This window comes from Zootoca vivipara, chromosome 2 (genome assembly GCF_963506605.1).
Source record: "Zootoca vivipara chromosome 2, rZooViv1.1, whole genome shotgun sequence".
Lineage (NCBI taxonomy): Eukaryota > Metazoa > Chordata > Lepidosauria > Squamata > Lacertidae > Zootoca > Zootoca vivipara.
In genome coordinates this window covers 5,154,388-5,169,800 of record NC_083277.1, presented here as the reverse complement: position 1 = coordinate 5,169,800, position 15,413 = coordinate 5,154,388, and the positions used below count along the sequence as shown (strand labels likewise).

Here is a 15,413-nt window from a genome sequence, read left to right as displayed (position 1 = left end):
GCTCTACACCTGGAGCCATGAAGGGAATTCAACATGGTGCAAAGGCAAATGTAATTATTAAAAATAATGGTGATTTCTTTGTCACCGTCTTGCCAAAGCTCAAGAGGAATGAAATCATATTTGCGTTCAACATTGAACAACAACATGATGTAACTTCATCAAACTCAGCCAGAAGAGACTGGTACATAAATACTTCTCCACTGTGCCACTGAGGGTGGGGTGGGGTTAGGCTGCCCATGTGGGGCTGAATTGAATCCTCTTTGGCTCTCAAGCCATGTACGCCAGGCATGTTCTCTGTGATTAAGTCACCGCAGCCTGGGTCTTCCAATCAGATTTTAGCTGCTGGAGATTTGCTAGCTCTGTTGCTGATAGGACTCAAGAAGGAGGTGGGAGTAAAAGGCAGGCACATAATAAGTCACCTTCTGCTGTTGCTATTGCTACAACCTGAAGCAACACCAGAGATGCTGAACCCCAAATGCCCACTGACTTTGATAAGGGATCCCAATGCACCCTTGAATTGGTACAGGCCAGGAGACTACCACATTAGTGGGGTCATATCCGCAGTATCTGCTGTGTTGAAGCCAAGCGTCTTCAATGAGCCTCCCTTTACCAGAGTTTATGGGTAAGTCCTTATGTGCCTACTGTTGTAGAAGCTTTATGCAAAGTGAATCTGACCTCATGGAGACCAGATGTTTTTGTCTGCCGGGCATGTTTCCTAATTTCTGATACTTTTGGTTGGTAAATCATGTCTTCTATTTTCCTCCCTTTGGAGGGAAATGGGTCAGGTTCATTCTGAATGTCAGAAAGTCAACTTGTTGTTGTTGCTTAGTCGTCTAGTCGTGTCCGACTCTTCGTGACCCCATGGACCAGAGCACGCCAGGCACTCTTGTCTTCCCACAGTTTGGTCAGACTCATGTTGGTCCAACCATTCCGTCCTGGTACTTTTGTTTGGTAAATCATGTCTTCTGTTTTCGTCCCTTTGGATACCAGAAAGTCATCTATTGCTTTCTATGTGCTTTCACCGACTCTAGTGAGACATTCTCATCCAAATACACTCCTTCCATGGAAGTGTTGTAAAACTGGGAGTTTTCCAGCATTAGAATAGCTCATTCTTCTAGGATTTGGACAGGAGGGGGTTGATGGATCTCAGGTGTACAGGTGCTGCAGACGAGATCCATTTCATGATTTTTGCCCCCACCCCATCACAGGAAAGGATGACACAATCTGGTCTCTGTGTGAAAAGAATGTCAAGGTGACACACACTTTTTTCCAGGAAAACAGGGGCGGTCTTCTGGCATATCTTGTCCTTCCTGTTTGCTGTTCGGGAGGTCAATCAGAACCACAGGCTTTTCCCCAACCTCACCCTGGGCTATGACATCTATGACAACTTTTACGATGCCAGAAAGACTTATGGTGCCATGGTGGACCTGCTCTGCCCTGGGCAAGCAAACATCCCAAACTATTACTGTGGACCACAGAATAAAGTACTGGCTGTTATTGAAGGGGCTGACTCTGACAAATCCAGAGATATTTCAATCATGTCAAGCATCTACAAAACCCCACAGGTATGAATGTCAGGAGGGAAGAAAAAATCCTGAATATTCTTTGCAGTTTCTTTGGAGAGATGTGAAAATGTCATTCCTGCTTCTAAGGCAGAAGGAGAGTTTGCCTTCAACCCCCTCTTAACATAGATGAGTCAGGGGATTCTGGAGTCATCCAGATATTCATCCCATCCCATGGCTAGAAAGCCTGGGTCTGAGTGGCTTTCCATTTGTCATGTGGTTTTTAGGCATGGGTCCAAGCCATTTCTCCCTCACCCTACTCCTTTCCCACAGAAAACCTATGAGATCCCACAGTTGTAAATCATGTGTGTTATGGAGAAATATCTTTGAGGAAATTGTCGAAATTAATGCAGAAGAATGGGATAGGTAATGAAAGCTAGTGCCGTGTGAGATACAAATGAACAAATATGCAAAAGGAAACATTAAAGAAACAAAATACAAAAAAAATGCATGGCATTTCTGAAACAAACTCCGTGAGCTCAGGCTAAGCAAACCCTAGATAAACCTGCAAAAGTAAGAGCAATTTACAGTAAAGGAAAGACATGAGATTTACATTCCTAATGTGGTCCTGCTTAATATCTTCATATTTATATGCTACCTTGACCTGTGAAAGATCATTAGTTTCATGAAAAATAACTGGCTCACTAAGCTTTAATGGCATAGAAGGGTATTATCTCTCCATGCCTCCCCTCTATGGCCCCCTTTAATCAAACATAGAAGACATGGTAACTCTTAGAATCAGAGAATGATAGAATATTAGAGTTGAAAGAAATCCATGGTCATCTAGTCCAACCCCCTGCAATGCAGGGATCTCAGCTAAAGCATCCATGTCAGATGGCCATCCAACTTCTGCCTAAAAACCTCTGAGGAAGGAGAGTCCACAACCTCCGAGTGTGACCATTCCACTGTCAAACAGTGCTTACAGTCAAAAGGTTTTTCCGAATCTCCTTTCCTGCAACTTGAAGCCATTGGTTCGAGTCCTACCGTCCAGAGCAGTAGAAAACAAACATGTTCCCTCTTCTATGTAACAGTCCTTAAGATATTTGAATATAGCTACCCTATCTACTCTCAGTCTCCTCTTTTCCAGGCTAAACAAAGGTCCTTCAACCATTCCTTATAAGGCTTGGTTCCTAGACCCTTGATCATCCTAGTTGAACTCTTCTGCCCACGTTCCAGCTTGCCAAAAAGCTTCTTAAATTGTGGTGCCCAGAACTGGACACAGTATTCCAGATGTGGTCTGATGAAGCCAGAATAGTGTGGTACTATTATTTCACTTGATCTGGAAACTAATACAACATATGTTTATGGGCATATATGTTTGGAAAGCATTCATAAATAATAAACAATTGTATATATATATATTAGAATAATCATTTATATACCACTGCATTATATAAGCATGTATAGAATATTTAAGAATAATAGTTTCCCACTTGTTTTTATGAACCTTCCCCCCCTTGTTTTTCTTGGTTTAAATGAAATATTTTCAATAAAAAATAAAATTTAAAATGTAAGATTTTTTTTTAAAAAATGTGGCCTCTACCTATATGAACTGACTCTTCTATAATTTTCCCTTCCTTATGTTTTGCCTCTGCTTCCTTCACAGTTAGTATTTGTGATTGGATTTTTTAAAAAACCATTTCCGAAGGTGAGGTTTTGATGAGTACAGGGAGGAGAGCAATTCTTAAACGTCTTCACACATTTTGGCACCCAGGAGTGGGAGCTTTGTTCTAAGTATTTCTGTCTGGCCACACACACCCTGAAATGAGAAATTCTTGTTATATGCTTTCAGTCTTAATCAGAACTCTAGGCACATAAGATCCCTGCATTTCAGGAGGTTGGACTAGATGGCCCTTGTGGTCCCTTCCAATTTGACGATTCTGTGATTCACTAGTATTGTATCTAGTGTTGATGAAATACAGGGGAGGCCGTATAAAAATGAAGAACCACACTTTGGTGGCTCTGTGGAAAGCATTTAAATGTTCATATTCAAAGCACAGTAATCAGCTCTTGATAGTGAATGGAGGAAGGATTTGTCTACCTCCACAGAAGCTCAATGCAGTGTCATCTAGAGGAGAAACAACCGGGAGGAGAACCCAAATGAATTCTAATATTTAAAAATGGAACATATAAATAAGGCAGGAAAAAGTTATGGTTTTGCATTGTGCCTTTGTAAACACAAAATGAATATTTATTCTTCAAAGATTAGTTGTGCACTTGGTACATTTATTTGGGATAAATCTGCACTCACTTCTCACTTAAGAAAAGTGAGCTGATGATATCAGGAGAAGGATTGCATCTTCCAGGTAGGAGTTTATGCCACAAAGTATATCTTTTATCATGTACAAGCAACAGGAAAGTTTGTTCTACTACAAAAAGCTCAGCAATCTTGTATAGATACCCATTTACACATCTGTCGGGTTTATAGCAGTAAATAGTTAAGGCAGTACAGTGGAACCTCTACTTACGAATTTTATGCATTCCAAACGCACATTCATTCGTAAGTTGAAAAAAATTGTAAGTTGAATCCTATAGGGATGCATTGGGAGAAAAAATTCGTAAGCCGTAGCAACCCTATCTAAAAATCCGTAAGTAGAAAAAATCCTATCTAAACCGCATCCAGGATGGCGAACGGAGCTCCGTTCGTAAGTCGAAACATTCGTAGGTCGAGTTATTCATAAGTAGAGGTTCCACTGTAAATAGTTATGATTTTGCAATGTGCCATTGTAAACACAAAAATGAAATGTGTTGTTGTTGTCAAATTATATTTATTCTCCAAAGATTGTACATTTATTTGGGATAAATCTGTACACATTTCTCACTTAAGAAAGGTGAGCTGATGATATTAGGAGGAGGATTACAGTTTAAAGTATGCCACAAGGCGTATCTTTTATCATGGACAAGCAACAGGCAAGTTTCTTCTACTACAAATACGTCAGCAATCTATTTAGACATCGGTAGGGTTTATAGCAACTAAATTTAGAGCTTAATCTTATATAGAAGAACTGGTAGCTATTATATGTATAATGTGAGCTAAAAATGTTCGTTGCAATTGCTTGTGTCCTTTTCCTTTTTTAAAAAAAAATCTGTTCTTTTTTCTTAAATGTGACACTTTAATGCAGAAATAATTAAGAGATCATACAATTAAATAAAACTGCTACAAGAAACATGTTCTAAAAGTAGTAACAAAATGTGATCAGGGCATAACATAAAGCAAACACAACACACTTCAAAGACTCTGTCACCTTTTTTTGAAAGCAAACAACTAAATATGGGGTGTTGTTATGTTCCCTGGAGTAAAGCTCCTTAGCCTCTATGAAACTGTGTCTTTTCTCTGTTTCCCAGGTCAGAGAAAGTTGTCATTCAGGCAAGTACAAAGTACTAGATTTCGGGGGGGGGGGTTGTGTGTGTGTGACAACACTAATCCATAGCTGCCAAGTCTCCCGTTTTCCCCGGGAAAACCCCTTTTTTCTTACCTTTTCCGGTGGTCCCCCGTATCACTTCGTCTCCCGTTTTTCTCCATTATTTTCTCCTGCCGGTGGCCATTTTTTTTCTTTCCGATTTGCCCTTCTATGGGCACAAAAAATGGCCGCCGCCAGCTTCAAAAGTCGCATCTACGCATGTCCGGAAGTGCATAGACGTGACTTCCGGTGTTGGCGGCGGCCATTTTGGTGCCCATAGATGGGCAAAGCGACATCGGAAGTTGCGTCGGCACACTTCCTGACATGTGTACAAGCGACTTCTGAAGCCGCCGGCGGCCATTTTGGGTGCCCATAGAAGGGCAAAGCAACACCGGAAGTTACATCGACGCAACTTCCGGTGTAAAATGGCCCAAGCAGTAAAATGCAGTCCGGAACTTGGAAGGTAAGCTAATCTCTTCTGTTCTTTACTAGGTCAGTTATGGTTTTGTTTCTGATGCTCTTAATGACAAAACTCAGTTCCCGTTTGTCTACCGAATGGTCCCCAAAGAAGAGCATCAGTATCTGGGGATAGTCCAACTCCTCCTGCACTTCAACTGGACTTGGATTGGCCTCATTGCTCCAGACACCGAGAATGGAGATAGATTCATGAGGACCTTGATGCCTCTGCTAACCAGGAACACAATTTGTGCTGTCTTCTCACATAGCATCCCAGTACAGAATACGGAACCACCGTCGGTTTTTAAAATAATTAAAATATTGTCCACGTGGAACAAAGTCAATGTATTGGTCTACTATGGGGAGAATCGTTACTTCTATGGTTCAATATTTTTTCTGCAAAGCACTGAAAAGAATGTAAAGACCATTTTGGGGAAAATCTGGATCACAACAGCTTTGTGGGACCTCACCACGAACTTGTCTTATGATCTGCTTTCTCCCCTGTACATTCATGGGTTCTTTTCTTTCTTAACTCGTATTAAAAGAAGGCCAAACTATGACGACTATGAAACATTTCTCTTTTCTATATTTCCGTTTTGGGCGAATTCATTTAATTGTTCATATTCAAAACACATGTTGTCTGTGAAAGGAAGGGAAAGGTGCAGGGAAGTTGACACTCTGGAGTCCCTGACTGACGAAGTGATTGAGAAAACCCTGTCTCCGGATAACTACAGTATTTACAACCTTGTCCTTGCTCTGGCACGGGCCTTAAGGGCTGCCCTTTCCTCCACATCCAATCAGATGGTGGCGAAGGGTCAAAAGAGGCTGAAATATCAAAGGATACAATCTTGGCAGGTATTCCTGTTTCCCTCTCAGATATCCTTGCTGAACCGGAATCGGTGCTGTGAATTCAATTCTCAGTTGAAATCAGGCTTTCCTCAACACTGGCTTAGCTTTGCCTCCATTTACTGTACATTGTTACCCACATCCTAATTTAGCTGCTGAGAAGACAATCTACCTCCACTTTACCACCTGATTCCTCAGCAAACACACACACACAAAGTGTCAGTCTGTACAAAGTTCTTCAGAGATTAGGCCAAGTTATCCAGATGGTTTTCTTCTTTTCTAAATGTCCACGTTTTCTTTCCTGTTCTAGCTTCACCCTTTCCTGGGAAGTTCCCAGTTTTACAATACTTCCATGGAAGGAGTTTATTTGGATGAGAATGGGCAGTTGACAGTCGAATCTGATGTTGTGAACTGGGTGCCATTTCCCAACAAATCCTTTGGTGCAGTGAAATTTGGAAGCATAAGCAGACAGGGATCCTCAGGCACAAAATTCACCATTGACCAAGAGGCCCTTGCGTTGTCCAGGCTGTTCAACCAGGTTTGGAAAACCCATTCATTGCATTGTTTTCCCTTTTAGAGGTATGTTAACCTCTGAGACTTTGTTGGGGAACACAACGATAAAACTTATGCCTATCCGATTAATGGGTAGGATGGAGGAAAGTCAAAATAAGAAACATGAAAATGGAGGAGCAGGTTGGCTTATGGCTGAGGCATGGCATTTGCAGTACCTTTCTGTTTCAGCTTGTTTGTTTCTCTGGATTTTGATATTTCTAAATGATTTCAATGATTGCAGATTTGTAATGTTTTTACTAGACTTTTGTAATCATGGCAGACAGCATAGCTGCCAAGCTATCCCTTTTTTTAAGGGATTTTCCCTTATGCTGAATAGGCTTCCTCATGAGAAAAGGGAAAACTTGGCAGCTATGGCAAACAGCTCCATCTGCTAAACCCAAGGCCAATACAGTCTCCATGTAATTCTCTCTTCTTGATTATCTCTTTCTGCCCCAACTGTGTCCCAAGGAATTTGACCCATGGGTCAAACACCACCTACGGGTTCCCGCAGCATGGCGGTTGGACCACAGATCTTATAGCTCTGTAAGATATGGCTTCACTGAGCTTCTGGGGAAGGTGCAAGGGTGACGCATCTCCCCCGAAAACCCCAAGAGGAGCTTTGGGGTGTCTCGGGGTCCTGCGGTTTCACGGACGGCAGCTTGGCATTGCCGGTCTCCGCTCTCCATCCCGAGAGGTGCCACAGGGTTCTGTCTTGGGCCCAGTCTTATTCAACATCTTTATCAATGACTTGGATGACGAGCTTAAGGGCAAGTTTGCAGATGACACCAAATTGGGAGGGGTGGCTAATACCCCAAAGGACAGGATCACACTTCAAAATGACCTTAACAGATTAGACAACTGGGCCAAAGCAAACAAGATGAATTTTAACAGGGAGAAATGTAAAGTACTACACTTGGGTAAATAAAATGAAAGGCACAAATACAGGATGGGAGACACCTGGCTTGAGAGCAGTACATGTGAAAAGGATCTAGAAGTCTTGGTAGACCACAAACTTGACATGAGTAAACAGTGTGATGCAGCAGCTAAAAAAGCCAATGCAATTCTGGGCTGCATCAATAGTATAGCATCTAGATCAAGGGAAGTATTAGTATCACTGTATTCTGCTCTGGTCAGACCTCACCTGGAGTACTGTGTCCAGTTCTAGGCACCACAGTTCAAGAAGGATACAGACAAGCTGGAACGTGTCCAGAAGAGGGCAACCAAAATGGTCAAAGGCCTGGAAACAATGCCTTATGAGGAATGGCTTAGGGAGCTGGGTATGTTTAGCCTGGGGAAGAGAAGGTTAAGGGGTGATATGATAGCCATGTTCAAATATATGAAAGGATGTCATATGGAGGAGGGAGAAAGATTGATTTCTGCTGCTCCAGAGAAGCGGATGCGGAGCAATGGATTCAAACTTCAAGAAAGAAGATTCCACCTAAACATTAGGAAGAACTTCCTGCCAGTAAGAGCTGTTCGGCAGTGGAATTTGCTACCAAGGAGTGTGGTGGAGTCTCCTTCTTTGGAGTCTTTAAGCAGCGGTTTGACAGGCATATGTCAGGAATGCTTTGATGGTGTTTCCTGCTTTTGGCAGGGGGTTGGACTGGATGGCCCTTGTGGTCTCTTCCAACTCTATGATTCTATGATTCTAGGTGTGGAGAATTGGGGGGGGGGAGCCAAGTGAAAGCTCCGGGGAACTACCGTAGGTAGCAATGCAGCTCTGCGAAGCAAAGCCTCAGATCCAGCCAGAAACAGGTAGCATTCCAAAATATTGAAGCTGATTGTAAAGCTGAGGACTGTCTAATTTCATTGAGTCTGCCAAAATGGGACTGTTAAAAGGAAGTCTGCTCCCGCTGCTGGTGCTATGAGCACGAAAAACATACAAGTGAAGTTCTGATGAAGTTTTCTTTGGGAGGTAGGTCAACTCATGAACATTAAGGATTAAAAGATTACACCCAGCTTTTCTAATACCAATCTCAATATTTTTCAAAGCATTGAACTTGACATGAACTTGAAGTTATACTACTTTGTGCTTGAACTTGGCTTAAAATGGAGGCTAAACTGGAGAAGGAATGCAATGTTATTTAATGGAAGATACTATAAGATGGGGACTGATTCCCTGATCTTGTGTTATTTTTTGGGAAAGAAATATTTGACTTTTCAGAGTATTGAAGATATCTAATTAAAAAGAATTAAAATTCATTAAAAGATACCAGCTGGTTAAAAATCAAGATTAAAAACAGGGGAAAGAAGAGGACTAAATGAGACTTAAAAAAATATTAGTATTATGTTGTTGTTGTTTAGTCGTTTAGTCGTGTCCGACTCTTTGTGACCCCATGGACCATAGCACGCCAGGCACTCCTGTCTTGCACTGCCTCCCGCAGTTTGCTCAAACTCATGTTCGTAGCTTCGAGAACACTGTCCAACCATCTTGTCCTCTGTCGTCCCCTTCTCCTAGTGCCCTCAATCTTTCCCAACATCAGGGTCTTTTCCAGGGAGTCTTCTCTTCTCATGAGGTGGCCAAAGTATTGGAGCCTCAGCTTCACGATCTGTCCTTCCAGTGAGCACTCAGGGCTGATTTCCTTAAGAATGGATAGGTTTGATATTCTTGCAGTCCATGGGACTCTCAAGAAGATCAAACCAATAATTAGTATTATAGTTTTATTCATATTGGTAATGCAAAATTATTTTGTTGTGAATGGATGTAAAGATGGGAATATATAACTGTTAAAATTTGTTTTTGTGATTAAAATGGAAGGGGGGGGAGAGAAGAGGCTGGAAGTTTTGGTTTCTTTCCTGTGTTTAGTGAAATGGCCTTGACAAAGTACTGACCAAGCCAAAACAATACATTCCCTGGTAGAAAAGGACTTTTTGTTTTGGAATTTAATCTCAGAGAGGAAGCTAGGAAATGGGGAGAGATAAAGGAAAATGTTGATAAGGCAGCTTCTCAAATACGGGAAAAGACTAACTTACTTTCAGAGGCTGTGGGACAATTTAAAGAGGTGAACATACCAACCACCGAGGTGGGAAAGGTTGAGGTGGGAGGTTAGAGGGAAATGCAAGGGAAAGTAAAGGTGGTCGATGGTAAAAATGGCACTTTGTGTGAACTGATTTGGGAGGCTTTGACTTGGATGGAGACAAAACAGGAAGGGAGGGGAAAAGGTATATGTGGTGGCAATGTAAAGTTATTAAGAAGGCCTGGGAGGTAGCATAAAGAGACGTGAGAGTGGGCACCAGGCCAAGACCAGCCCATCCCCATAGAAGGAAGAAGCCACCACCAAAGAAGATAAAGAAGATTCGTAATAATAATAATAATAATAATAATAATAATAATAATAATAATAATAATTTATTATCTTTACCCCCACCCATCTGGCTGGGTTTCCCCAGCCACTCTGGGCGGCTTCCAACAGAAGAATAAAATAATTGATTAAAGATTAAAAGCCTCCCTGAACAGGGCTGCCTTCAGATGTCTTCTAAAAATCTGGTAGCTGTTTTTCTCTTTGACATCTGATGGGAGGGCATTCCACAGGGCGGGCACCACTACCAAGAAGGCCCTCTGCCTATTTCCCTGCAACTTGGCTTCTCGCAACAAGGGAACCGCCAGAAGGCCCACAGCACTGGACCTCAGTGTCTGGGCAGAATGATGGGGGTGGAGACACTCCTTCAGGTATACTGGACCAAGGCCATTTAGGTTTTTAAAGGTCAGCACCCACACTTTGAATTGTGCTCAGAAACGTACTGGGAGCCAATGTAGATCTTTCAAGACCGGTGTTATGTGGTCTCGGCGGCCGCTCCCAGTCACCACTCTAGCTGCCGCATTCTGGATTACTTGTAGTTTCCGGGTCACCTTCAAAGGTAGCCCCACGTATAGCTCATTGCAGTAGTCCCTGCGGGAGATAACTAGAGCATACAGCACTCTGGCGAGACAGTCCGCAGGCAGGTAGGGTCTCAGCCTGCGTACCAGATGGAGCTGATAGACAGCTGCCCTGGACACAGAATTGACCTGCGCCTCCATGGACAGCTGTGAGACCAAAATGACTCCCAGGCTGCGCACCTGGTCCTTCAGGGGCACAGTTATTCAGGACCAGGGAGTCCTCCACACCTGCCCGCCTCCTGTCCCCCACAAACAGTACTTCTTTTTTTTAACATAATTTTTATTAGTTTTACAAATTACAAAAATGGTACATACATTAACACCTTTTCCACCGTCTTCCCACCCTCCTCCATGGGTCCTCCCCTGCCACAGAAGCATCCCACGCAGGTGAGCATTCAGAGGTGGTCCATTTTATGGTTGGGTTTCTGTCCTCCTCCCCCTCCCCTGCCCCCAAAGTCCCCCCCTGCCACCAGAGGGCTCCAGGAAGTCAGGGCAGTACGCAGGAAGGCATCCATCCAGCCATCTATTCTCATACCAAAAGAATAAAAAAGAAAAAGAAAAAAGAAAAAAGACAAAAAAGGAAAAAACAAGAACAAAACAAAAATAATCTTTTTTCATTCATAGTTAATAAACCATATTTTGTGGGCTTCCCCAACCTCCCCCCTTCCCCGGTTCTCGTCCCTCTTTTATCCTCTTCAACAGTTTCTTTAATCTATAAAATAATTACCTTTATACCTTATACTATTTTAAAACTTGACTATTATCATTTTCACCAAATATCTAAATCATTAAAAAATCAAACTCCAATTTTTCTTCCCGTGCCTAATTTCCCCCCCCTCTATAAGCCTCCATATTTTCACCTTTTTCCAAAATCAATTCACTTTTAAACTATAACTATTCCTAATCTAACCTTTCATCCCCAATTTCCGGCTCCAACCCTCCAATCCAGCAGATTCCGTAGTCAGCAGTCCAGTTTTAAACCTAGTAATCCATCCTATTAATCACAACCCCACTCTCCCTTCACCCCACCCCCTTTTTACAGTATTTTGCCCTCCATGTCTCCACACAGCACCCCTGAGTTTCTTCTCTTCTCTGATTATTTTTTTCCTCTTCCCTGTGGGTTTTCTGGAGTTCCAGTGAGTCCAATCGTGCCCCCCTCAAAGGAGGGGCACTCCACCTGACTTTTTGCAGAGTAGAATCGTCTTTTCTTTCATGGTGAGCTTCATTTTGCATTATGTTATCACAGCCATCGTCTTCATCTTTTCGTTCCAAATCATAGTCCCCGTCATTGTCCAAATCCTCCAAATCACTGTCACTTTCAGTCGCTTCATCCTCTAAAAAATCATATTCCGCCATCACCATCTGGAATTGTTGCTTTAACTCTTGCTGTTGTGTCTCATCTTGACATAGTTCTATTCTTACTTCCCACATGATGGTCAAAACAGTCCGCTGAAACTCAGGCGAATACTTTTTTGTTGATATAGTTCAATCCTGTCAAGGTCAAAACTTATCCCCCACAAACAGTACTTCTGTCTTGTCAGGATTCAACCTCAATCTGTTAGCCGCCATCCATCCTCCAACTGCCTCCAGGCACTCACACAGGACCTTCACCACCTTCACTGGTTCTGATTTGAAACAGAGGTAGAGCTGGGTATCATCCACATACTGATGAACACCCAGCCCAGACCCCCTGATGATCTCTCCCATCGGCTGCATGTAGATGTTAAAAAGCATGGGGGAGAGGACAGAACCCTGAGGGACCCCACAAGTGAGAGCCCAGGGGTCTGAGCAGGGGTAAAATAACTTAGTGAACTATGCAGGACGTTTTAGACAATTTGAAACCCAAAAGGACATTGTTTTTTTCTTTTATTTATTTCTTTTTAAAAATAATGGAAATGTTTAAAGCATAACCTTGTAAGCTTTGTGTTTAGGTTTTTACATTAGTTGAACTTTTAAACGTCATTTGTAATAAGATGAATAAGGTTTAAAAATTAGATTGTCAAGAGTATAAGATTTCAAGGACGTGCATGAATAAGAGCAAAATAATGGAACCAAAAGGGGGAGTGGGGGGAAGACAATTAAGATTTATGGTTTAAATTGTTAAATGTGCGTTATTATTATTATTATTATTATTATTATTATTATTATTATGGAAAATTAATAAAATGTTATCAAAAATTAAAAAAGCATCAAACACCAAAGACGTGTCCATTCCACATAAACTGAGACTGTACACTGGCAGAGAAATTGCTTTCATTGATGCTTTCTGTCTTTTTGGTCAGACCCTTCCTCATGCCAGGTGTACCAAAAGCTGTCGCCCTGGATATGCCAAGAAGGTTCAGGAAGGGAAACCCATTTGCTGCCACGCTTGTGCTCCATGTGCGGAAGGAATGATCTCCTCTCAGGAAGGTAGGAGACTTCAGAGGAAGATGCCACAAAATAAGCAATAAAATATGTCCTTGGTTGAGAAATATTCAAGTATAATCTAAGGGTTGAATTTAATAAATTCAATACTGTCGTGATCTACACAGTTTTAATAAATAAAGCTTTCAAGGTACCACTGCGACAGCCTTGAGCAGGCACCCCCAAACTGCGGCCCTCCAGATATTTTGGCCTACAACTCCCATGATCTCTAGCTAACAGGACCAGTGGTCTGGGATGATGGGAATTGTAGTCCAAAACATCTGGAGGGCCGAAGTTTGGGGGTGCCTGGCCTTGAGTATGTAAGAATTAGGCAGTGTTGCTGCATCTGCTAGGCTCCCTTGAACCAGTCAGTGTGGTAAAGTAGCTAGAGTGATTGGTTTGTACTGGGAAGACCAGAATTCCAATCCATGCTCCCCCAAGGAACTTTTTCCTGTAAGTTACACCCATCTGAGAACACCTGGTGTTGGGGTGAGAGTAGATGTAGCTGCAATTAATAACTTGGAACTTCTAGAACACTCCAAGCTCTTCCTTGGGAGGTAAATAAGGGGGTATCTGCACTAGGCACCTACACGGAAAGGACCAACTCTCTGTGTAGATTAGCAGAAATAGCAAGTCTGAGACTGTTTCCAATTGTGGCTGGATTCAAAAATGACCTTCTTTTTTTGCTAGTTTGCAGGAATATGTTCATGCAGATGCTCTTCTTTTTCCAGATGCAGACCACTGCACCAAATGTCCAGAAGATCAACACCCTAACAAGGACAGAGATCAATGCATCCCCAAGATTATCACCTTCCTGTCCTATGATGAATATCTGGGGACCCTCTTGGCTTCCACTGCCCTGTTTTTGTCCTTAATCACAGGCCTTGTTTTAGGAATATTCATTAAATATCTTGACACTCCCATAGTCAAAGCCAACAACAGGGACCTTTCCTACATCCTCCTTGTCTCCCTCCTCCTTTCCTTTTTGTCCTCCTTTCTGTTTATAGGCCGGCCAAGGAAAGTGACCTGCCTTCTCAGGCAGACGGCCTTTGGGATCATCTTCTCAGTTGCTGTCTCTTCTTTGTTGGCAAAAACTATTACCGTTGTGCTGGCCTTCCTGGCCACTAAGCCAGGAAACAGGGTGAGGAGATGGCTGGGAAAGAGTCTGGCTAATTCCATTGTCATTTCCTGTTCCGGTATCCAAATTCTTATCTGTGTCATCTGGCTGGGTAGCTCTCCTCCATTCCCATACTCTGACATGCACTCCCAGGCTGGAGAGATCATCCTGCAATGCAATGAAGGATCGGTTGTCATGTTTTACACAGTCCTTGGCTACATGGGATTCCTGGCTGCCATCTGCTTCACAGTGGCTTTCTTAGCCAGGAAGCTGCCTGGGTCCTTCAATGAAGCCAAGCTGATCACCTTCAGCATGCTGGTCTTCTGCAGTGTTTGGGTGTCTTTTGTGCCCACCTACCTGAGCACCAAGGGGAAGTACATGGTGGCCGTGCAGATCTTCTCTATGTTGGCCTCCAGTGCTGGGCTTCTGGGCTGCATCTTCCTTCCCAAGTGCTACATTATTGTACTCAGGCCTAGTTTGAATACAAAGGAGCACCTGACTACAAAGACTTAATATGGCACCTGATTCCTAAAATATGTTTTTGGTTTTTGCAAATGATAGCCAGCATGGTAGCAATAAAGCAAGGACACATGAGTTTGGAATGTAGGTCTTTAAAAGCATTTGTTTTGGAAATCAGAACACAAAATAATCATTTGAGTCATATTCCATCCTTTCCACTGTTCATTTTTCTCCTGCTAAACCTTCTTTATGAATTTTTTTTCCTGAGGAGTCTCTATATTTTGCCTAATAAGAAATCCTTATTGAAATTCAAGACAGGAGTGCCTGGCGTGCTCTGGTCCATGGGGTCACGAAGAGTTGGACACGACTAAATGACTAAACAACAACATTGCAATTCAATAATAATGAATGCTGTTCATTAAGAAAATAAAAAAAAATTCTTAGTTATTATTGCAGACAAATTGCTTATGCATTGTTTATCAAAATGAAAAGAAGCATATTCCATTGGTATGCATATCAAGAGGGATATCATATCATGCTCTGCATATCAAGAGGGTCACCTTGAATATTGATCCCATGGGTGTTCTTCATGTGGTACAAGGTGCAAAACATTTTTAAAACAGTTGACACAGAATAGGCGTGAGTCATGCCCAAGATATGCTGGATAATTTCAAAATATGGAAAGAGATATTAGGAAGTTATTAAAATAAGTTTGTACCTTTCAAATCAGTTCGTCTAGT

General features: G+C 42.3%; 1 protein-coding gene across 1 annotated transcript; it reads left to right on the top strand.

Annotated features, from left to right (window-relative positions):
• Positions 1 to 5,518: 5,518 nt before the first annotated feature.
• Positions 5,519 to 14,727, top strand: LOC118080165 (vomeronasal type-2 receptor 26-like). Its single transcript, XM_035105092.1, has 3 exons — positions 5,519 to 6,274; positions 12,977 to 13,103; positions 13,829 to 14,727. Exons 1-3 carry the CDS (start codon positions 5,519 to 5,521, stop codon positions 14,725 to 14,727), a joined length of 1,782 nt encoding a protein of 593 aa, XP_034960983.1.
• Positions 14,728 to 15,413: the final 686 nt, after the last annotated feature.

What these genes read in the sequence shown, in the direction of transcription:
- LOC118080165 (XM_035105092.1), top strand. Translation starts at nt 5,519, where the DNA reads ATGGTCCCCAAAGAAGAGCATCAGTATCTGGGGATAGTCCAACTCCTC. An exon ending in AAAGGATACAATCTTGGCAG is followed by an intron (nt 6,275 to 12,976) that starts GTATTCCTGTTT and finishes CTTTTTGGTCAG; the next exon opens with ACCCTTCCTCATGCCAGGTG. An exon ending in AATGATCTCCTCTCAGGAAG is followed by an intron (nt 13,104 to 13,828) that starts GTAGGAGACTTC and finishes TTCTTTTTCCAG; the next exon opens with ATGCAGACCACTGCACCAAA.